This window comes from Odocoileus virginianus, chromosome 4, assembly GCF_023699985.2.
Source record: "Odocoileus virginianus isolate 20LAN1187 ecotype Illinois chromosome 4, Ovbor_1.2, whole genome shotgun sequence".
NCBI lineage: Eukaryota > Metazoa > Chordata > Mammalia > Artiodactyla > Cervidae > Odocoileus > Odocoileus virginianus.
Window position 1 is genome coordinate 42825827 of NC_069677.1, and position 24653 is coordinate 42850479.

The 24653-nt window shown below is 37.2% G+C and overlaps 1 protein-coding gene across 1 annotated transcript in view; it reads left to right on the forward strand.

Moving 5' to 3' along the window:
* The window catches only part of SI (sucrase-isomaltase), a 104348-nt gene extending 80142 nt beyond the window's left edge, over positions 1 to 24206 (forward strand). The window contains exons 38-47 of the mRNA XM_070465894.1: positions 417 to 451; positions 539 to 655; positions 2109 to 2257; positions 4148 to 4232; positions 4315 to 4371; positions 4975 to 5099; positions 8176 to 8264; positions 20161 to 20210; positions 20677 to 20844; positions 23744 to 24206. Of these exons, the coding sequence (XP_070321995.1) occupies positions 417 to 451; positions 539 to 655; positions 2109 to 2257; positions 4148 to 4232; positions 4315 to 4371; positions 4975 to 5099; positions 8176 to 8264; positions 20161 to 20210; positions 20677 to 20844; positions 23744 to 23812 (944 nt within the window). The 3' untranslated portion in view covers positions 23813 to 24206. The remainder of the gene's footprint in view (positions 1 to 416; positions 452 to 538; positions 656 to 2108; positions 2258 to 4147; positions 4233 to 4314; positions 4372 to 4974; positions 5100 to 8175; positions 8265 to 20160; positions 20211 to 20676; positions 20845 to 23743) is intronic.
* The last annotated feature ends 447 nt before the right edge of the window (positions 24207 to 24653 follow it).

The following is a 24653-nucleotide window of genomic DNA, read 5'->3' on the forward strand; positions in this document are numbered from 1 at the left end:
AGTTTTCTGACTATGTTTGGATAAAGAGTAAATAAAATATTATTATTTTAAAGGGATTGCTTTTCAGTTTCATATATAGACCTACAAATTCTTTATATTTATATTAGGATTCAAGGAAAATACTTAATCAGTGTTTAGAAATATACCTTTAAAAGAAGAGCTGGGAATTCACATACAATTTCATGAAAATGATCACTCCTCACGGGATTTTATCTAATAAGGATAATTCAGTTTGTTAATGTCATTAACACTATAAAGTAAAAAAAGACATACATTTTATAGGAAGAATAAATAAAAAGTGTATTAACAGTCTGAAAAGCTGTTTAATTGAATTAGAAGTCAGTATTAGAAAAATTATATAGAAAAAAGCAAATATCAAAATATTGATTTCTGCAATTTTCTTTTCTAATTTTTAGGTATGATGGAATTTAGTCTCTTTGGAATGTCATATGTAAGTAGCTCTATTCCTCTTATCTTCATCACTTGTGAATATTAAAAAACACGCTATTAACACTCATTAAATATAACTGTATTTTAGACTGGAGCAGACATCTGTGGTTTCTTCAACAATTCAGAATATCAGCTCTGTGCCCGCTGGATGCAACTTGGAGCATTTTATCCATATGCAAGAAACCACAACAGTGCATTTACTAGAGTATGTAATTACTGCATTTACTCTCATTCCTTTGTCCCACTAACCTTAAGCATCTTTGACTAGAATTCACCCTTCCTGGCTGATTTCCAGATGAATGCTTTGAATCTCTACATTTACTGAGGGCATCTGAGCCCATCAGTTTAAGAATTTTCTGATTTGGGTTTTCTTTATACTTTTGGGTTCAAGACTTTGTTGGCTGGCATATGTACTACTGCTGTATATAATTTTGGAGAAGCCAGGGCAAAAACTGCTTCTGGAAATCCTTACAAACCTGGACAGAACAATAAAAAAAAAATTGACTTTGAACTAAATAATTAGAAAAAGTCATTTAAAATTAGTATCAATGCATGAAATGGGAAAATTTAAACAGCAGACATTTTAAAAATGAGTTGAGAAGAAATAAAAGGAAAAGAGAATCACAAGACCTAATTATATGTGGTGGCACTATATACTTTATATATACTTTACTAAACTGGAAGAACTTTTTGAGAGAGGTGGTTGGTGGCATTAGTGGTAAAGAACTTGCCCGCCAATTCAGGAGACAGAAGAAAAGTGGGTTCAATCCTTGGGCTGGAAGATCTATTTAATTAAATAGATTAATTTAATAAAGTAGAACATAATATAGTAATCAATTTCCCTATTATTTTTTAACCAGTAAGTGCAATAACATTGTTTGGATGCGTGAATGGGTTGTGCAACCCCATGGACTATAGCCCACCAGGCAATTTCCCAATCAAGAATACTCAAGCGGGTTGCCATTTCTTCCTGCAGGGGATCCTCCTGACCCAGGGATTAAACCAGCGTCTCTTGAGTCTTCTACATTGGCAGGCAGTTTCTTTACCACTGAGCCACCAGGGAAGCTCACAATAACATTATTTAGACGTTTTTTAACTTTCCAATATCAGTTTTAGGCTTTTTACCTGGAGAGTGATTCCAGAGAAGATTTGGTGGGCCTGTTCTTTTTTGTTAGGCAATATTAATTTGATCCTCTCTTCTTCCTATACTATTAGCTCTTCAGTACCATAATTTATTCATTTCTCATGAGATCAGAGTGTGCAGAGTTACTGTGATGGGCTTTGCACGTCTCTGTTTATTTCATTCCACTTTTGTATAGCATTCTGTTTCTCCCCTAGATTTTTCATCATACAGGATCACCACAGTTGACAAGGGTATTTGTCACCTATTCAAATATGAACTGCTCTCTAAGTAGGTTCATCTACATGAAATCATGTATGGGCTTAATTTACATTTTCTTATTAGAGTGTTAATATTATGCTCTGTCTTTCCATCATATGAGATAGAAATATCACTTCAGAAGAATTTTGTGAAGAACGTATGTAGCATACAATGGTGATTCAAATTATTCCCTACTTTTTATCCTTCAAATATGTATTGAAAATTATGATTTAACCAAGGACAGAGCTTATGACTATTACATTTTGCTTTGTTTCAGAGACAAGATCCTGCTTCCTGGAATAAAACTTTTTCTGCAATGTCAAGGGATATTCTAAATATTAGATACACTTTATTGCCCTACTTCTATACACAGATGCATGAAGTTCATGCTCATGGTGGTACTGTTATCCGACCCCTTTTGCATGAGTAAGTTCAGATTATCTTTTTTCTACCACAAAGAGATTAGCTTTTCTTTATTTTATTGGATAATCAATATAAAATGGACTTTCCCTGGTGATTCAGCTGGTAAAGCATCTGCTTGCAATGTGGGAGACCTGGGTTTGATCCCTGGGTTGGGAAGATCCCCTGGAGAAGGGAATGGCTATCCACTTCAGTAATCTGGACTGGGGAATTCCATGGACGCACGTCCATGGGGTTGCAAAGAGTCAGCAGGACTGAGCGACCTTGACTTTCACTTTCCAGTCTACTTTCACTTCAATATATAATATTTTAAACTAAAACCTTTTTTGTTGTTTTAGTGTACATTTTGGATTAATAAGCATTTACATGAGGAAGTCTACTAAAAAGCAGTCTAATATGTGTCATTAAAAATTAAATACATTAATCAGTTTTAAAAAGTAATAATTTTTAGAAATAACTACTATATGCCAGGTACTGTTTTAGGTTACTTACAGACCTTATTACATTGTGTATTTTTTAAAATTCTTGGAAATAAGTAATATTATCTCTATATTATAATTTATTTAACTGAAGATTACTGCAATTCAGTAAATGTACCACATACAAATGCCTGACTGAAGAAAACCATCCTAACTCTCCCATTTTCTGTATAAAATTGTTTTGGATTTACTCTTTAAAGCTCAAACTGATATATGACCAAATCTTGAAATTCAATTCTATGAATATAGTTGCAAAAATGTTAACTTGTTCTGTTTTTAATGCAAATATAAGTAATTTCTTATGGATGTTACACAAAGTAAAAGGCAAATACATATACAAAAAATAAATTGAAATAATCATGACATACTTATCTTCTTGTGTGTCCTATATTATCAGAGTAATTAAATGAGGTGATTTGTTAGATTTCACTATTCATAAACCAGTAAAAAATGCACAGAGAATATTTACTCAAATTAAGCAGTAGTTTCCAAGATAAAGTTACCAAAATAATAAGTTGATCAATATGCCTTGTATTCTAATAATAAGATAAAAGGTCCAAGTTTCTTTTTAAAAAAAAGAAAAACTTCCTAGATTTAAGTTATTCTCTAGTAATTTATTATTTCTGGTAACATTAAGTTTCTTGCCTCTTTTATTTCTAGATTTCTCCTCTTTGTCTTCTCCCTATTAACCTTTGAGAATAGCTGGACTATTAACTCTGGTCTGAATCTCCCAACCTTGTTATTAGCTATGCAGACTGTTGTCCTACTGAGAACTCACAATTCACAATTCAGTAAGCTTAATTGACATAGGATAAGCAAACTCTTTTTAAAGTTACCAAATTAAAAAATTCTTATAGCACACATGCCTCACACTTTTCTTCCAGAGTGTTTGTATCTTTGCTTCCTGCTTTTTGATCTTCTACTATGCAAAGTTAATATTTGAACCTATGTGAGTTCACTTCAAAGGAGATTTCTCACTCAGTTGGTCTTACATTTCCATTGCAACTTTGCATTTTGTCAGAGGGTTTAGTCATGCTCTAGACTTGCTCATAAAATATTGTATCACTGCATATTGAATTCTGGGGCTTCCCTGGTGGCTTAGCTGGTAAAGAATCTGCCTTCAACGCTGGAGACGTGGGTTCAATCCCTGGGTTGGGAAGATCCCTGGAGAAGGGAAAAGCTACCCACTCCAGTATTCTGGCCTGGAGAATTCCATGGACCATATCGTCCATGGGGTCACAAAGAGTTGGACATGACTGAGCAACTTTCACATATTGAATTCCAAGTGATGAAATTGTTTTTGATCTTTTATAGTTTGATTTGCATTTCAATTCACAAAACTCCATTTTAATAATTGTTTTATGGTATTTAGAAGAGATCAATTTCTTTGATTTAACTTTGTATATATTTTTTCCAGGTTTTTTAATGAAAAACCAACCTGGGATATATTCAAACAGTTTCTGTGGGGTCCAGCATTTATGGTTACCCCTGTATTGGAACCTGTAAGTCCTTTCACGTATTTTTGTTCACAAAATAATATTCTATGGTTTATATGTTTTTAATGAGTATATTTTTAAATTCCAGTACGCTGACACTGTAGAAGGCTATGTCCCTAATGCTCGGTGGTTTGATTACCATACAGTAAGTAATTAAGGAATTCTGGGGGACTGACAAAATAGAAATGGGTAACAACTTGATTATAGCCATTTTATTAATGACATACTTCTTTTCCTTTCCACTTAAAAAGAGTAAGATGCTTCTTGCTAATTATATCTGAATCAAATTAACAAATAATGAGAGAGTTAATTTATTCTGCCATAGATTGTTATACAGTCATGGATTTATTTTACTAAATAAATGACAAAATTGTACATTATGCATGAAAAAGTCATTGCCTTTTATTAAGTATGCAAAAAGATTGTTAAAAGTAATGCATTCCTTCCAAGAATAATATATGTGACAAGTCAGGAATAACTTTTGTGACTCATCAAACACCCGTGTATTTTCTGCATGTGCATACTACAAAAAATAGTGGTAAGTTAATTTCAAAGCTATAAATAAGCTAAGGAATAAAGTTGTTTATCCTTTAAACAACATAACTTCCTGAATAAATGTGTGTGGTTTTATTATTTTTTAAATTAAAAAGTATATTATTTGATTCTATAACTGTGCCCCCTCAAGTACCAGTATTGCTGATGATTCTGTTCTTGCTTTTGTTCTTTCTTGCAACTGTCTTATTTCCAGGGCAAAGATATTGGTGTCAGAGAAACATTTCATACATTTGCGGCTCCTTTATATGAAATAAACCTACATGTCCGTGGTGGTTACATCCTACCATGTCAAGAGCCTGCTAACAACACATTTTACAGGTAAGTGAAGTGTAAGTCTTGAGAGTCCCTTGAACTGCAAGTCGATCAAACCAGTTAATTCTAAAAGAAATCGAGGCTGAATATTCATTGGAAAGACTGTTGTTGAAGCTCCTTTTTGGCCCTGTATGTGAAGAGCCGACTTATTAGAAAAGACCCTGATGCTGGGAAAGATTGAAGACAAATGGAGAAGGGAGCAGCAGAGGATGAGATGATTAGAGAGCATCACGGACTCAATGGGCAAGAAATTGAGCAACACCGGGGAGATAGTGGAGGACAGAGGAGTGTGGTGGCTACAACTGTAAAGAGCCAGACATGATTTAGCAACTGATCAACAGCAACAACAACAAAGTGTTTACAGAACTCAGATTAGATTTTCAGATACATCATGCTTGAATTGTCAAGAACCAGGAAAGGTCTGAGATTTTATCCTACTTCCAAGTTTACAGGTTAGCCTGCCACAGTCTCATGACTACTGTGTCTGAGACAAAGGTCTTACTCATGGCATAGCAAGAAATACGAATTTCATGTTTACTTCAGTTTCACTTGACCCCTAAGTCCCATGTGGGTGACATCAAGTGACCCAGGTGGATACTGTCCATGCAGGAGGTTTGTGTCACAATAAAGGAATGCCAAGTTTTGGGAAACTCAACTTTTATAATAGACTGTGAGTAAATTATCCATTATTTGATTTGAAGGGAGAAAAAATTGTCGGTGCTTAAATATGTAGAAACTTGACTCATGGAAAATTGACTTCCAACATGATAGGAATGTTTCCCAGACCAAAAAAACAACTGAAATTTAATGTCTTCTGTATAAACATGCAAAGGTATTGATAACATGCAAAGGTCTTGTATTTTAAATGGCTGTCTCACCTAAGACTCATATTTTTTCTGAGTCTGATATATGGAAAGAAGTATTATTTTATTCATTAAAGGATATTTTTAAAGTGAATTTTTCTATGAACTTTAAACAAACAGTGCTCAGAGGACTTCTCTTTCCTTCTGTCTTTTCCAGTCCCCCTTTTCTTCCTCCGTCGATTCTATGACACATTCCCTGATTCACTTTAGTTTATGAAAGGTAGATAATCCATTGACAATATCACTACTTCTTCAAACTGCTAAGTCCTCTGCTGTCCATAGAAAAACCAGACCTGTTTTTATCATACTTGTCCCGTTTTATGATGAAAGGTAATTCAGATTTTCTATTCATTACCGTTTATAACTGAACATTTTCTAAGACCACTTATGTGACCTTATCTCTCTCTCATTCAACAATGTGTCATATCTACCAGGGGTTGTGGGTCCATTCTGTCTCCTATTATTGATGTAAGAATGAATCTCTTATACCAATCACAGAATCTATTTCCACTGTTAAACTCCTGGCTTAGATATTCAGATTCTAGAAGACTCGGTTCTGTTTCTCTCCTCATCTCCTGCTTATGGTGATCCATGTGCTGACAGCCCCAGCTGGCATGAATAGGTTATTTCTGTCTCCTAAAGCCATCCAGATCCATTTCTATCAATACCCTATCTTGTGCTGTGGATAGTCACTCAGTTGTGCCCGACTCTTTGCAACCCCGCGAACTGTAGCTGGAAGGCTCCTCTGTCCATGGGGGTTCTCAGGCAAGAATACTGGAGTGGGTTGCCATGCCCTGCTCCAGTACTCCTCCAATACTTTATATTAATATCAATTAAAGAGGAGAAAAATGACTGCATCTGAGAAGTGAGAGTCTCGTGAAGGAGATCAGTTATAAGTTGTGCCTTGAAGAATCCTTAGGTTATTAGAGAGGACTAGAGAGGCCATGTGTGTGTGTGTGTGTGTGTGTGTGTGTGTGTGTAGATGGGTAAAATAAATAAGATATTTAGGTATACAGTTAACCTTTGAACAACATGGATTTGAATTACATAAGTCCACCTAAATGTGGATATTTTTCAACAGTAAATAACACAGTACTGCTCAGTCCATGATTGGCTGAATCTGTGGGTGCAGAGGAATTGTGGTTACTTGGATATATGTTGTTCAAGGGTAAACTGCATATACAGGCTAGAATGAAAGTTTTGAAGCTTGGGAAATTAGGTTAAACCAGATTTTCATGTTGCTAATAAGATCTACTTATCTGAACTGAAATACATATATACATACTTGCTAAGACATGCTAAAATCTTTACATGGAAAATATAAAGTTGCTATGGAGATTTGAATTCTAGACATTTTGGATATTTTAGGAGACTTCCATAGCAGTACAACCTTTAATGTTTGTGATCAGTAAAGGCAGATAGCTAAGCATAATTAATCCTTCCATTGCAGTATGAGGCTGTCAAACCAGGTCATTTGTATACTGAGCATGGAAGCAAATATTTAATTCAGAAATAGGCATATTATAGGCAGAAGATGGTAAGCATTGCTCAATCCAAGGAGTGGATTTGCAATTTTCTACTAGCTACTCTTCACATTCTTATTAACAATTGCCAATGATAATTAAATTGTTTATATATGGACATATGAGGATAACTTAAGTCATAAGGATTAAAACATGCTACTGAAATAGTTTTAATGGTCAATGGCAGAATTATCATAGAAAGTTTAAATAAATATATTAGTAACCTTAACATGGTTTTAATTATAAATGAGGTCACTTCTGATTTTCTATAGTAGGTGAATCCTTGATATCAAAGATATGCATTATATTTTCTATTAAATATGAAGGATTTTGTGGTTTATATACTTTCCATTCTTTTTAGTCACTCAGTTGTGTCTGACTCTCTGTGATCCCATGGGCTATATTCCACCAGGCTCCTCTCTCCATGGAATGCTTCAGGCAAGGATACTGGAGTGGGTAGCCATTTCCTTTTCCAGAGGATCTTTCCAGGCCAGGAATTGAACCTAGATCTTCTGCATTACAGACAGATTCTTTACCATCTGAGGCAGCAGGGAAGCCAGGAAAACCCTTTTATTTTCTTTTCCGAAAACAATTTGTATTCTCCTTAATTGATATTCTTATTTTTGTTCTTTTGGACACATATAATAAAACACATGATACTCTATAAATGTTGATAAAATTGTATTCTTTTTACAGCCGACAGAATTATATGAAGCTCATTGTTGCTGCAGATGATAATCAGATGGCACAAGGATCTCTGTTTTGGGATGATGGAGAAACTATTGGTAAGTGTTCCATTTAGGAGTGTCAGGGGAGTGTGTAATTTCCTCGGTTCTGTCTTGACGCAGCAAAAATTTCAGCCAATGGACAGACCAGTGTTACAGCTTGGTGATACAGCTCAGTTACAGCTCAGTTTCATCCTTGAAGCATGAGGGTGGGCCAACCCAAAAGAGGTGAAGAGAAGAGAAAAGAAGCCAGAGGCTCCTCTTTTTATACACTTTTTCTCCTCCCCTTGAGCCTGCCCTATGTAAATTGGGCTAGCCAGGAGGGCTGTTTGCTTCACCTGCGGTTCTTACTCTGGTCCTCAGAACTTCCTTTGTTCTATTTTTGCAGGCTTTTTGTCTTTTAGCCACTGCTATTTTTTTGGACTCCTTTTTCCTATTCTAACTGCCTAACAGTCCCCCCTCAAGAGATGGGAGGCCCAATTCTTTGGGAATAAGGGCTTCCATTGAGGTATGTCTGGCTACTTCCTGCTGAGCTGGGATGGTAAGGGGTATTGGGCCTCCCCCTCTTGCTAATCTCCAGCCTCAGAGTCCTTATAGTGGTGTCCATCTAAGGGTGAGTGATAGTTCCCATAGTTGGGTGTAGTTTTATATGCCCTTGTTGAACTGGCACTACAAGTTGTAGCTTATGGACCTCGACAGGGCAAAATGGGTTACACAATTGATAATACATGGAGCAATCATAAGCAGCCTCAATGTTGTGAAAACAGGGATTAATAGGGGCATTAGCCAGCTCCAAATCCTCCATTGCCAGAAGGATCTGCAAAGAGAGATTGTAGCCACCCCGAGAACTCTCCAGCTCATTCTTTGAGATCCTGTAGGATCTGAATGCTTTATTTTTCTTGAGGACTGTGAGACTTTCTTTATCTTTAGTTGGAGGTATTTACCCAGAAACAACATGTCTCATCCAAGATGGCTCAAGTCCCTTGTTGTTCAGGAGATCTATTCTCTTGTCTATTTTGGAGTACAACACTTGCCAAGCTGTGTTGGCTCTGTAGACTATCCTGAGAAATTTTATCCCCATAAACTTAATTTTGGGCTGTTCATTAGAATGGCACTCATTTGTAGTCCTGAATGGGTATCTGGGTCTCCCAGGGGCTCACAGATGTATTGAGGGTTCTCTTCAGTTTTCTTCCATGGCTTGACTCGTGAGTAGTGAATCCAGGAGTCATATCCTATTACCTTGACTGCTGTGGGGGTAGAAGGGGCCCTTCCATGTGGGCTGGAGTTGAGCCTTTGGGGACCTGTCTTTCCAGATTTTAGTTAGGACTTGAGTCCCTGGAGCATATAGTGGTGTGGTTCTTTAGAATCTTTTGGGTCCTGGTTGATACTCCATAAGTGTGTATCTTGTTGGAATTACCCAATGGACATGGTATGAGACCGGAGGATCTAAGCCTCTGGATCTTGGAAGAGGTCATTGATATAAACAAATGGTCTCCCATATAGCATCTCATAAGGACTAAGACCAACGTGTTCCTCAGGGGCAATGTGGGTGTGGGGAGGAGAGCTATTGTTAAAGCCTTCTTCCTTCCCAGGGAGGTCTCATGGATTATCTTTTTAATCGCTGATTTTAAGAATTGTTTGACTTTTTCTACTTTTCCTGAAGACTGAGGCCTCCAGGCACAATGGAGATAATAAGTAATCTCCAATTCTTTAGAGACCCCTTGGATGACCTTAGAAGAAAACAATGTTCCATTGTCACTTTGTAATGATGTGGGCAGACCAAATCTCAGAGTGATTTCATAGAGCAGTTTTTTTTACCACCCCTTCAGCCTTCTCAGTCTGGGGTGGGAAAGACTTCAATCCATCTTGTGAATGTATCTTTCATGACTTATAGGTATTTATATCCTTGAGAAACTGGCATCTAGGTGAAGTCTTTTTCCAAGTCCTCTACTGGGTAGATACCATGTCATTGGGCAGGCTGGGCCAGCTGGGGTCTTCAAGCTCCTTGGGGGTTGTTTAACTTGCAAGTGGAACAAGAGGCGACCACTTGTCTTCTAGTTGTTTGGAGGCCTGCTCCTCTGAAGGAGTTTTCTAGTAATCTTTGGAGGGCCTTTTCCCCTAAATCAATGGTGGCATGTAAGGAGTTAACCAACTTCCATTGAAGGTTCCCAGGCAGAAAAAGGAGCCCCTCCTTTTGGAACCACCCCATATGATCTTTTTGAAAGCCCTCACTCTTAGCTTCAAGAGTCTCACCTTCAGCATATGAAGGAGTTTCCGGCAAATGAGTCTGTGGATCTAAGGTGGCAACCCCTATTAGGTCATGGTTCTGTAACGCTGCTCTCTTAGCTGTCTGATCAGCTGCTTGCTTCCCTCGTGCCACTTCCGTGCTCCCTTTCTGGTGTCCTTTACAGCAGGAGACTGAAACCTCAGTGGGCAGGTGGACTGCCTCCAAGAGCCTAAGAATTTGATCACCATATTTGATTGGAGACCCTCAGGTGGTCAAGTGGCCTCTTTCTTTCCAAACAGCATCATGTGCCTGTAGCGCCAGAAAGGCATACTTGGAGTCAGTGTAAATGGCTACTGTTTTTCCTTTTCCCAGCTCTAAAGCTCAAGTCAGGGCTATGAGCTCAACTAATTGGGCTGAAGTAACTGATGGCAAAGATTTAGCCTCTGTGGTCTCAAAATTGGAGACGACTGCATATCCAGCTCTTCTTTTTCCATCCAAGACAAAGCTGCTTCCATCAGTGTACACAATTTCCTCAGGATTGGTCAGAGGATCTTCTGACAATCCCTCTCAGGGTTTTGTCCAGTGGTCCAAGGGTTCTAGGCAAGAGTGAAAGGAGGGGAAGCCTCCTTTCAGGAGGGGTAGGCAGGAGGGTAGCTGGGTTAAGAACCTCACAAGGGGATATAGTCAGGCCTGGATTTTCCATCAGCACTACTTGATATCTGAGGATCCTTTGATCAGACATCCATAAATGGCCTCTCCCATTCAGGAGTTGTTTCACTTGGTGACTGGTAAAAATAGTTTGCCCTCAAAAGAGAGTTTTAAAGCATCTTCTATCAGGACTGCAATAGCTGAAAAATTTCAAAGGCAGGGAAAGATATCTTTCCAATAAGGGAGTAGGACACTCATGGGCCACAAAAAACTGGTGGGAAAATATTTGTCCATCCCAGCAACAAAGAAATGCTCAGGTAAATCTTTTTGTAATTGCTTTTCCTGTAGCACCCAAAATGGTACAAGTTTTGGAGGAGAAGGCTCCAGAGTAAGAGGTCAGGACAGCCTAGATAGCCCCTGTGTCAGCCAAGGAATTCTCGGACCTACCTGCCATATCCTGTTTCACCCTTGGCTCCAGCCCCATGATGGTTATCTGTGACAGGCGGGCTAGCTGAAGTGGGCTGCTTCAGTCCTGTTGAACCATCATAAGGGAAGGCTTGACACTTGACTTTGAGGCTCTTGGGTCCCAAGGGCAGAGTGCCACCCAATGTCCCAAGTGATGGCATTTGTAGCAAGCCATTTTAGGAGACTTGTCACAATTTGGACACTTTGGCCCAATGTCCCACCCGTCTATAGTTGAAGTATTTGCCTCCTGCCTTGTCCTTTAAGGATTGGGTGTTTGCCATAGGGATTCCCTGAAGGGCAGTCAGCACCAGGGCAGACCTTGTCTCTTTCCTTTTCTCCCTTTCCTGGGCCTTGGCCCCTCCCTTTCCTGTTCTCTGTTATAAAAGGTATAGTGGCTGTCTGGACCTTCTCATCTAAATAGGCAGCAGGGTCCTGCTGCTGTAGCTGTTGTAACTTTATCCTGATGTCTGATGCACACTGGGGCAGGGATTTGTCCTTTAAAATCACCTGTCCCTCTTAAGAGTCTAAGTCCAGATTGGTAAACTTTGGGGGGCCTTTTTTAGCCTTTCCAGAAAGGCAATGGTGTTCTTGTTGGGCTCTTGAGTAATCAGGCATGGCTGATTACTTTTTGCTGGGCTGCTTTTAGTCCTGCCTTTACACAGATCAGAAAATGATCCCTTTCTCAGATGTGCTCAGGGTTATTATAATTCCCATATTATGTATTATTATAATTCCAATTAGGACCTAATGAGGGGACTGCAGTTTCTCCCACTGGGTATTTATCGCTTGACCTGTCAAGCCCCTAGCATAACTTCAGTCTTCCTTTAAGACCCCAGCATACTCAGGATCAGTAAAATTTGACTAAATATAACCATGCTGTCCTTCCATGTCAAATCAAAGGGTAAGGTAATATGTTGGAATGTATCTGTATATTTGCCTGGGTCATCTGCATAGCTTCCCAGGTCTTGTTTGGTCTGTCTGTCTTCTAAGAGGAAGAAGGGCTTATGGACCCCGGTTGGTCCAAATTCCCCTCCAATTTCAACTAAGGGACATATTTGAGTTGGCTTTTGTTGAGGGGGTGCTCCTGGATATGGGGGCATGTTTGAATACAAGGAAGGAGCACCAGGCAACTCAGGAGCCATGGGAGGTGAGCCTTCATGGGGGGGCTTCCTTCTCTTGGTTGTCTGTGCCTAACACCATTTGCCTAGTAGGCTCACTTTTAGGGCATACAACAATCCCATACTTAAGACAGAATTCCTTCACATCTCTTAGTCGGATGAAAATTTGGGCAGGGTATCTCTGTCCATTTCCCTTGTCTTTTGCAGAATAAGTCTAGCTGCAGGATCGTATTTTAATTTAAACTTCCATCCTCAGCAAGTGCTCCTTATCCCCCCAGAGGATACCATGGCCACGCAGTGGAACAAAAGAATTTTAAGTGACTTCTCCTTAAGGTTAGAGGATTGAACAGCTTCTGGTTATCAAGGATGCATCTCAAGGATGTCTGTCAGGAAGTGGATTGTTTTTTTCCCACCTGAAAGATAGTGATGACAGGGAGGAAAAGAAAAAAGAAAAAAAAAAGTATAGGCCTCCTTCTATTTTTATGGGTGGATTTCCTTAGGGGTGAATCTTTCTGAAACTTATCCTACCCAGTTCTGTTGCAACCTGAGAGCCAGGCTTCTCCAGTTCAGAGTGCAGGTCCCCAGGCAGGCTGAGACATGACAGCCTCCTGAAGATCAACTCCCCAGGCAGGTTGAGGCATGTCAGCCTCCTGAAAATTGGGTCCCTGGGCAGGTCGAGACATGTCAACCTCCTGGAACCCCTGGACTGGCAGATATCTGAGCAGATTGAGGCATGACAACCTCCCAGGGACCAGACCCCTAGGCAGGTTTAAGCAGATCAACCTCCTAGGACCCCAGGCTGGAGTTGGGTGTCTCCAAGATATCCAGCATGACTAGTGCTGTGTAGGATTAAGGGGTTCTAATCTTAACTCATTGCCGGTTTGTCCACCATGGATGGGAATAGATACCATGATGTAAAGCAGTACAAGCCTGTGGCCTAAGACTGGGAACCTGGGGAAATAGCCATAATCCTTATCCTGTTATTGCTCTGAGGGAAGGTAAGTCACTGATTTCTTCCTTTAGTCCTATAAGAACAGTTTAGGGTGTTTCTAATGGTAAACATTTCATTGTCATAGACTCACTTAGGTAATAATAAGTAATGGCAAAGGATTGGATGATCAGGTCCTGTTAGGGTCATTAAGAATATTTTAATCATAAGCGGGGTGGAGCAATGGTGCCTACAAGGGGGCAGGATTCTGGTTGTAGGAGTTAGTAAGTGGCTTAAGAACAAATTGGTAAGAGGCAACAGACCAGATGTTCCATAAAAGTGGAGTGGAGATTTGATCTAAGGGTACATTTGTAAATTTAGAAGAGCGGTAAGGGTTTGGGCCCAAAGAGTCTGCAGGGCTAACTCCCAAGGTGGCAAACATTATCCCTGAAAGCCCAATTGCTCTTAAAGGGATGCCAACAGACAGACTTCTAGCAGGCATTGTGTGCCTGTTACCAGCCCTAACGAGCTCCCTGAGAGCTACTGTTGTAGGAAACATGGAAGATGAAGGCCGGAATATCTAGAGAGATTGGATATTATGCAGTATTTCCCTCCCAAGGGCCAGCTATTTTCTGGTTATCCCTCCAGGAGATTGTAGAGGCAACATTGTGGGCCATTACGGGGCTCAGGAAAAAATAATGAAACAGGAGTGAAGGGAGCAGGGTACAACCTTTGAAAGAATGACATAGCCCAAGGCCTAACATAAACTGATTATAGTCAAATGGGTCCACGATGACACACAAGTCAAATTTAACTAAACCTTGCTTCTCAGTCTGCAAGCTAAATGACACACCCTGAGGTATCAGCACTGTTCCAAGGCATTGTCAAAAGACTGAGGAGTGGGTGGTTCCCCAGTTGTTGGAATGATCCTCCTACTCATTAGCGTATGAAATCACCCAGCTCAGGAAAACTAACCATGCAATGTTCCTTGGCCACAGCACTGGAACTTGCTCTCTGCCCACACCCTGTGGAGTGTGCTCTTCTCTAAATCCAAACAAATCCACCTCTTACCTATCGCTGTGTCTTTCACTGACTTTTTTTGCAATGAGACATCAAGAGTCACAACTCATTAGGTCCTAAGACCAGGCACTGTGCATTTTGGCTAGGCTCAAATCCCAGTCAGATGCGATTGACTGACTAAGCATAGCACAGAGTCCCTGCCATGTAGATTTGAGTCCCAATCTTAGGTAATCAGTTTCAAGCACAAACTTTAGAAATAGATGATGACCTGCCCAGTACTTTGTAAACAGTTGCATAGATGGAGGGTGGAGCTGAAGGACAGGAGGAAAAAACAGTGGGAAAATTGTGCCGAGGAATTTCCTTCATAACCTACTGTAAATTTACTAAATACTTGACCTGTGCTCACAGTTTTAATTGGCCTGATCCTAGGCACAAAGCAGGTTAAGGACAGAAGAACCCCCACTTGCTTGGGCAACAGCTACTAAATAGCCCTGCCAGAGTCCCTCAGTTGCACAAACTGCTGCTCGCTTGTTTGCAAGGAGTTTGAAGAAACAAGAAATGAGAGATTGTAAAGGAATTAAGTGTGGTGACCCAAGGACAAAAGAGCAGATAAAACCAAGGAGGATCTTGGAATGCAGGAATGGAAAAACCAGACCCTTATCATCCTTCCCTCCCCCATGTTGTAACTATTAACAGATTTCCTGTCCTCCTGAGCAGTATAACCTGTTTCCTCTCCTACCCCATAGGGAGAAGATATTTGCCTTGCTCTTTCCCACCTCCCACCCAGTATATGTGCCTCATCCAATCAGCAAATGACCCACAAGACCCCTATCTGACTCCTTGTACCCTGGGTATAAAAGTGGACTAAGGACCCCTGTTCAACATTGATTCTCCCTTGAGCTGGCCCACTGTTCTAACAGTATCTCCCACTCTAATAAGCTTTATTCTCCTCTCATTCTGCTCATGTCTGGTAATTCTTTTCTGACCCACACCCAGACCACAACATTAAGATTTTGTTAGCCATATGTCCTTCCAGCCTTAAGATCGAGGATCTCCTACCTTAACCCCTTAACGGGGTCTTTCAAAATCTGAGACTGAGCCACGTGAGCTTTCTGCCAAATTTGTTTTTGCTGTCCTGGTTTCCTGCACACTGGGCTTCCTGTCAGGTCCACTGTGCTGGGTTCTCTTTGCGTTCAACTTCCACCATGGGGAGTTGGGCTTCTGCCCTGCTTGGTCTCTGCCTCGCAGGGGCCAGGCCGAGGTTGTTTCAGTCAGGTTAAATCTGAGAAACAGCACCAGAGATGTCAGGGGAGTGTGCAATTTTCTTGGTTCTGTCTCACCGCAGCAAAAATTTGAAGCAACGGATGGACCAGTGTTACAGCTCAGTGTTACAGCTCAGTTATAGCTCAGTTTTATTTGGCAAGCAAAGGAAAATACATCCTCAAAGTGTGAGGGCAGACATGAGGGCAGGCCCACCCAAAAGAAGCAAAGAGAAGAGAAGCCAGAGGCTCAATTTTGGCTCCTTTTTTAAATGTGATTTTTTTTCTCCTCCCCCAGAGCCTGCCCTATGTAAATTGGGCTAGCCAGGAGGGCTGTTTGCTTCACCTGAGGTTCTCACTCAGGTCCTCAGACCTTCCTTTGACCTATTTTCATGGGCTTTTTCCTTTCTTTGTCTTTTAGCCATTGCTATTTTGGACTCCTTTTTTCCTACTCTTAACTACTTAACAGGAGATTAAATATAACTGATAACATCCATATTATCTCACATTATTTTTGGTTACCTATTATTGTGTTTTGGAAGTTGATAAAAAAAAAAAAAAAGCCAGTAATGTTATTGAGAGCTAAAATAGTTTAATAAATAGTTGAATCAACTTAAAAATAGACTTACAAGTATTTAAAGACGTTCTTCTTATCCTAAATATATGTAATCCCTATGAACAATGTCTAGATAGCAAAGAGATTTGTGTGGACAGGGATGGTGTATTGATTATCTTTGTATTCCCAGAAGTTAGCCAGTTCTGTTTGCATAATAGACCTTCAGTTTATATGAGGTCAGCTGAGTTGAAAAGCCACATGTGCACGTATTGATGCACAATGGATGCCTTTAAAACACGAGATAGTTCAGAAACAAATTTAAACTTAGTCTGTGTGCTTTATGGCTATAGATTTTGTGTGTTTTTTTTTTTAAATGTTCTACAGTTTTTTACATGAAAAGTTTGAGGATTTAAATTTAAATCTTTGTTTACTCCATGGCTATTCCTCAAAGTCAGACTGAACTGCTAAACTTTTAGCAGTGTGTGCTCTGCTTCCTGAGTAGTTTGTAAAGAATGGATATTCTAAGGCCATCCAAATTCCATTAAGTTAAGGAGAGGCCCAGAAATCTGCCTTTGAGTCAAATGCCCCCAGGTTATTATTTCACTGTTAAACACTGTTAGAGGATTAGCAGTGTCAGCTCCCTTAGATGGGGATCTGAGCATTCTCTTGATGTGGATCTTAGAATTAGCAGCTAATAACTGTATGGAACTGTAGGACAGTTTACTATAATTTAAATACATTATCCATAGATGAGAGATTTTTCATTAATAGCAAAGATATCTTTCTTTCATCTTTTCAGGTTAATCATAGTTAATATTCTACAACTATAAGAAACATGAATCTGTTTATAAGTAGTCCATATTTGAAAGTTATATAAGAATCATACGGTAATAAGGAAGCCTCAAAATAAATAAGTAAATAAGCTCTTCCTAGTATCTTGTGAATTAGAAGGTGAGTAACTCAACTGGTATTAGTTAAATAAAATCCTATGTTTTCAGAGCCCTGAACTTCATTAATACATTAACTGAGATTCTACAGTTTACAGTCTTTCTTCTTCACTAGGAAGCACTTTGAATTTGCCTACAATTCTCCAGGGGTGTAAAGTTGAGTTATGCATAATATGCATGCTTGTCTTGGGATATTTGAATCTCACTCTCTAGCAAATTTAGTTAATTCGTTTTAACAATAATGGAGACAAAGCTTCTCTTAGCTTTTTTTTTTTTTTTTTAATACAGCTCTTTCTATCAAACTAAGATATAGATGAAAGAAATTGGTAAAACCTTTACTCTAAGTTTCATGGCAGATTTTTCTTTTGTTTTATCACTGGAAAGTGAGCAGAATTCATATATTTCTCTATGTTCTCTTTATGCAAACATACAAAGTTGTTCTGACCCATTATATCTCTATCTTGGTTATATTTCACAATCTCAGTATATTTGTTATAATTAACTATAAAGGTTTCAGCAAATCCTCTGAAATTTCTTAAGTGAACAGCAACAACAATACATAGCAAATGCTTGGAATCTTTAGATCAGAATGCTCGGATCAGAATCTCCGAAGTTTTCTCTTATAGCAAGCTTGCCAAGCTATCCAATAAAATAGATATCTAGATAATTTTTTCTTTTAGGTACATTTAAATTTTAAGGAATACTATTGAAACTGTAAAAATGTGTTTTGGGAGGCTCTAAGCAACTCCAGTTCTTTATGTTTCAGAGCAGAAAGTAATAAGCAAGAGGATCATTGACAAGATTCAAGAGTAGGACTCTTGTGAGGTTTATAAGCAGGTGGGCAAGACGGTGTTGCGCTGAGAACTTAGTGGGCTATAGTTTTATAATCAAAGGAGAGGTGGGGAGGAAGAAAAGACCACCTTTTCCCTCATTCTTGTGTAGACATCAAGCTCGCAACATCAGCTCCTCCACGTCAGGCAAGGGAGGGAGTTTTCCTGTCCCTACATGGTCAAATGAGAACTGTCATGGCATAGTGGAATGGGTAAAAAAGGGGTAACATACTAAAATATAATGAATTATCTCAGGTTTCAGTATAACATCATCATTTCCTTATATTTTTGTTTTTAGTGCATGCAGAAAAGCTTGTCCTAGGAATCATTAACTTACTGATCTTACTGAGAAAGGTGTGGGTTTCACTCCATTACTGTTTATTGTTCTGGGCCGTGTCTCATGCTTACATTGTATGGTTTTGTTGCTAGGCAAGCCTGCTTGATTTTGTAGTTAAGCAAACCTATTTTCCTGAGTGGTCATTAGCTTACAGGGTTTTTTTTTTTTTTTTTCTTAAAATTCCCTAGTGGAATTAACTATTTAATCATCTATTTGGTACTTTTCCTCTGTCCCAATCACTTCTATTTATAGACATGTATTTTTCTCAAAGAACAAACAAAAAAAGATAAAGCAAAATAAACTTATTTTGAAATGTGGGTATATTAAGTAAATTTTGACTGTTCTAGTTAATAAGGTTGTAGCTTAGTAAAATACTAATTTGTCCTACTCATCTTAGTGAAACAGACATATGTCTACCCTGAAGTAAGATCATATGTGGTATCTTTTTCTTATTCATTAAAAACAAAAAAACTGCTCATATGCTCTTAATAGCTGTCACTTTTGCTTTCTTTTATCTCATAGATCTGTACTTAAAAATTGCTCTTGAAAACTTATTATACTTATGTATTTTAAAATTAGTCTAAATTTTTTGCCTCAAAATGTGTTATTAAAGTCATATGTGAATTAATCTGTTTATAGAGAAAAAAGTTTACAGAGAATATAATTTAATTTTAGTATAAACAAAATTATTCTCAAATTAAGCATTTTATTTTTCAGAGAATTAGTGAATACAAAGCTGGCATGTGTAATGGAAGAGGGAATTAAAATTTGTTACTTTTTCAATGTTATCCTAATACTTGTTTTCATCATGCCTTTTACTCTACTTTTGCCTTTCTGTCTTACACATTTGTTTGGTTTTACATATGAACACAATCATAGAAATCAGAGAAAACTGGACTTAAGTTCAGACTTGATATTAATTAGTTGTTTCACTTTGAGCTATTTATTTAACTTCTCTGGGACTCATTTCTCTCTTCTATACAGTAGGAAAAATAATAATACATCTCTTACAGCCTTGTGGTAAAGTACTTAGAATTTGACAGATACTAAATAAATTTTAGCTCTAAGATTACATTTTCAATTGATTTTCAGTATGGCAAGACTATACCTATTCAAAGTGATGAATATAAAGCCTATGTTTTATCCATTAGATTTCAGTTGTCCTGTTAATAATCTCTGACAATGAAAACTTTTCTCAAATGACACTAGGATAAGTTGCCATCATATTCTTTTTCCTTTATATTGTTATTCTCAGCCATCAAGATGACTGGGAAGTGTCGATGATTATCACACCTAATTCTGTTTATTCTTAAACTTCTTGCACCCTCCTAGAGAAGTGTTTAGACCTGTGTCTCCTCTAGAGTTACTCTCCCACACACAAACATGCACACATCAGTCTACCCGTCCATGTAGGACTCTGTCTACATGGATACATGACATATTCTTCATATTTCAGTGCTCCTCAGACTGTGTTTGAATAAGATACATAAACTTAGACAGAATTAAATATACATTGATGGTATTTGGTATCCTTTGTACTGTGAAAGAAAAGTAAAATGCTAGCATTTACTATAGATTATTTTTTGGAAATATAAATACATTACTCTTTTTTTCCCTATAGACACTTATGAAAGAGACCTATATTCCTTGGTACAATTTAATTTAAATAAGGTATGTATTCATTACAGATCATTTATATGCAATTGTGTTAAATAATATTTGAAGTTTTATGCCATGTTTTGTATTTACATACTATGTATATTATATAATATACCTCTTTTCAAATATATGAATACACAATCTGTATACTATGAAATATTGATACATTTTGGTTAACAGATATATGTTTTTTAAATATTTAATGGGGCTTCCCTGGTGGCTCAGTGGTAAAGAATCCAGTTGCCAATGCAGGAGACATGGTTCAATACCTGGGTTGGGAAGAGCCCCTGGAGGAGGGCATGGCAACCCACTCCAGTATTCTTGCCTGGAAATCACATGGATAGAGAACCCTGGCAGGCTACAGTCCATAAGGTCGCAGAGTCAGACATGACTTACCAACTAAACAACACCAACAAAAGATTTAATTGCCTTTACTAGATGAAGCGTTCAAATGATTTCTTTTTCTTTGTCTTCATAGACCATCTTGACAAGCACTATGCTGAGAAATGGTTACATAAACAGAAATGAAATGAGGCTTGGATATATCCACATATGGGGGAAAGAAAAGATGCGTGTTAGTCAAGTTACTCTCATACATAATGGAAATAAAGAGTCTGTTAATTTTACTGAAGACCCAAACCTGGAGGTAATTGACAGAAGAAAATGTTTCTTTTGAAATGGAACTATTCAAAATATCTATGTGAACCTCTTATGTTTCTTAGACCTAAATATATATATATATATATATAAATATTTATAACTATTACTGTGCTTATTTATATATTTTCATTAAACTTCCATATCTATTTCTATATTATCATCCTTGGTAACTTGTCACATAAATCAACCTAATGGAATCTATTTTATAATTGTTTTGATATAATCAAAGCAAAATTAATATTAAATCTCTAAATTATTTTCATCCCTTTATAGTAAAGTGCCTCAAAACCTAATACTTTTCTAAAACAAAATGCTCACATTTGAACATTTCATATGTCTTGGATAAAATATACTTGAAAGCTCTTTCAAAATGAATAGAATTGTCTATTAGCATCTATGAATAATATGACATACAGCACAAGGATCTGATTCAAACATTAAATAAGTAGTCAGGATTCTTATGTTAAAGTCCCTTTGCTGCTAGTAATGAACTTTCTACTTTGAAATAATTTCAGTACTTCTTTTTCTTTCCTATTAAATAAGAATATGAAAGTAAACAATCTCTTAAACTGTTTCTCATCCTAAATTCTACAAAAATAGATTTCAAAGAACATTTATTTAAGAATCCATGAATTGTTTTGTTTGATCCAAGTTCAAGGCTACATCTATACTGCTAAAACTTTGAGTATGTGTACACATACCTGTTTTGTGTTTAAAGCTGAATGAAAACAATGGGCTTTTTAATCAACTGACCACTTTAGTAAACATATTTACAAAACATCTAGTTGTTTGGCTGACTACAACTGAAAAAGAAAATAATTGTGTCATGGACACATTTTTAAGTTTGCATAAATTTTACAAGATGAGAAAATTGAACAGTACCTGAAAAGTCATTTCATCCTGTTGAAATTTAACATCTATCCTATTATTACTGCTATCCTATAGGCAATCAGAATTTCCCTTTTCATATATAACTAAGTCTTAATTACTGCTTTGACATTAAATTTCTTTAAACTCTATCGAGTTTGAGAAATTAGAGTTGTATGTATTTTGTGTCCATCTATGGTAAAATAAAAGTTGACAACTTAGCACCTTACCCCCATTTTTTCTTCTTAAAATTTTACTGGTTTATAAAATTCCAAAGTATGGGAATCAGTGATTTAGTCCAGTGAGATTAAAGAATGACGGTTTCCCTTATTTATTTTCTTGTTCTTTATTTACTACTACTATGGTGAAAAATAAATCTCACAACTTTTATTGTAAAACTAAATACAGTCAGTTAAGCCATGTCAAATAAGATATTTTAACATATCAAGTATTATTTCAAGTTAATTTTGACCAAATACTTGGCATTAAAAAAATCACTATTTATAAAGAAAAGTTCATTCCATGCTTTCAAACATTCACAAAGAATTTTAAGTACTAAGAATAATTTTTAATGTTTTATAATCTCAATTATTCTAAAAGAATACTAAAAAATGGAGAAATCCCTTCTAAGTATATTTAAATGAAACAAATATTTATGAGCACCTGTTTTCTAAGGTTTCATAGACATATGGGAAAAGGAAGAAGTGATCACTTTCTTTCTCTGTCTTGGTGACCCTTGCCCATGGGTGTGGGAATTATATACAAAAGATGATTTAATTGCTGTATCAGTGCAATTTTAAAAATATTTACCTAGCAATGATTACACCTAGTTGCCATCTGTGCAGCTATTAAGAGCTATGAGATGCATGGGTTGTCCTTCACATTTGATATAAAAGAATTTTGTTAGGTTTTGGTATAAGATGGATCAGTTTCAAATCTGGCTGTTAGATACTAAGAACATTATGTACTTTTTACGTTTTAAACTCTTCTACTATAAAGTGTGGGAAATTCTAAGGTGCTTTAATAATGAATAAATTGTATAATGTCCCTACATGCATTCTTGGTATTTGGTTAGCATTAAAGGAGTGCTCAGGACTTCCCTGTTGGCTGAGATGGTGAAAACATCTGCCTGCAATGCGGGAGACCCAGGTTCAATCCCTGGATCGGGACGATCCCCTAGAGAAGGAAATGGCAACCCACTCCAGTATTCTTGTCTGGAAAATCCCATGGACGGAGGAGCCTGGTAGACTACAGTCCATGGGGTTGCAAATTGGACATGTGCAGATCAGACACAACTGAGTGACTTCACTTCAAAGAAGTGCTCATTTTCTTCTTCTTCTCTTGCATATTTGATGATTGAATCCAACTCTCTGAGCTAAAGGCACTGAGAGTCATGTGAGTGTAACAGAGCAATGGAAAAGTCTAGTGAGTTCATTATATTACAGATGATTATTTAAGTACAGCTGCTTCATTAGTCACCCCCTACTTAGTCCCTATATGGTCTGATAGAGATTCTCTCCAGTGAAAGAAAGTAACATACATGTAGTGAAATCATTGGCAATAAATTCAGCATAAATCCCTTTGAGACTGATGTAAAAGAAAGCATATTACTAAAATCTAAATTCTGTGTGTAGATGACTGGATAATATTTGAGGGCAGAAAGCATAGAGGTATATGTAGTGCAATTATAATTGAGTATTTCAGAGTCATAGAGAAAGAGAAAAGTAGTAAAAATAAGAATAACTGGTAAATAGTCTCAGTTTCTGATTGTGTTATTACAGCTATTCTCCTTCTTTGAGACTTATTTTCATCATCTGTATAATGGGTGGGTTGGCAGGAAGTACTACTGAAATGGTTGCAAACTCTCTGAAGTAAAAATTCATCAAAATGGGAAAGAAAAACAAGCTATAATGTGTTTACTTATAGAGCATTTATTTATGGAATTAGTTTTTGTTGAAATAAAAAATACAGTTCTGATTAAACAATTAATTACTGTCTTTGTTTTTTTCTTTTTTAAGATATTAGATATTGATCTAACAGGGAATAATGTTACTCTAGATGAACCAATAGAAGTCAACTGGTCATGAAGATCACCATCACTCCGAGTTGTCAAAGAGAAATTAACATCTGGATTTAAGTTTCACCGCAATACTTATAATTTATCCTCTTCACTTATTTCTTATATTGTGTAAAGTATGATTTTAAAAACATCTATCTAAAGTTATTGCAGAGTGTTCATCAATATTAATACTAATTTTATAATATTAATATGGCCTAGATTCAGTTTTTAAATATATTTAGTAGAATTTAATGGTTCTAGTTGCTTTTACTAAGTAGCAGCTGAAACTGTAGTCTAATTACTAAGTACATGTGTCTGTAACTAGGATATAGTTAAAACAGGTGATTTTTGAATTAAGCAAAAGTTTTGTAATTTTATATGACATTTTCTTCAATGTTTAGTAGATTTAAGTTACATACCACCAATTGTCATCAGGTTTAATTATTTCTTACTTTGTACATTTAATTAGAAAACCAAAAATAAAATGTATATAAATATAATTAATGTACATTTTTCTTTACTTTCCAAAAGGAAAGCAAATTGTCTTAGTTTGGGTTGCTATAAGAATTTACCATAGATTGTGTGGCTTAAACAATAAAAATGTATTTATCACAGTTCTGGGAAGTTTGAGATCAAGGCACCAGCAGATTTGGTGTCTGGTGAGGGCCCTCTTTCTTCTTTGCAGGTGAGGGCCCTCTTTCTTCTTTGCAGACAGCCAGTTTCTTCTTGTGTCCCCACATAGCAGAAAGCAAAGAGAAAGGATCTGAGCTTGCTTACATCTCTTCTTATAGGACATTGTTTCCATTAATGAGGGCTCCACTCACATGACTGTATATGTCCCAAAGGTGCAATCTCCAGATACCAACTTA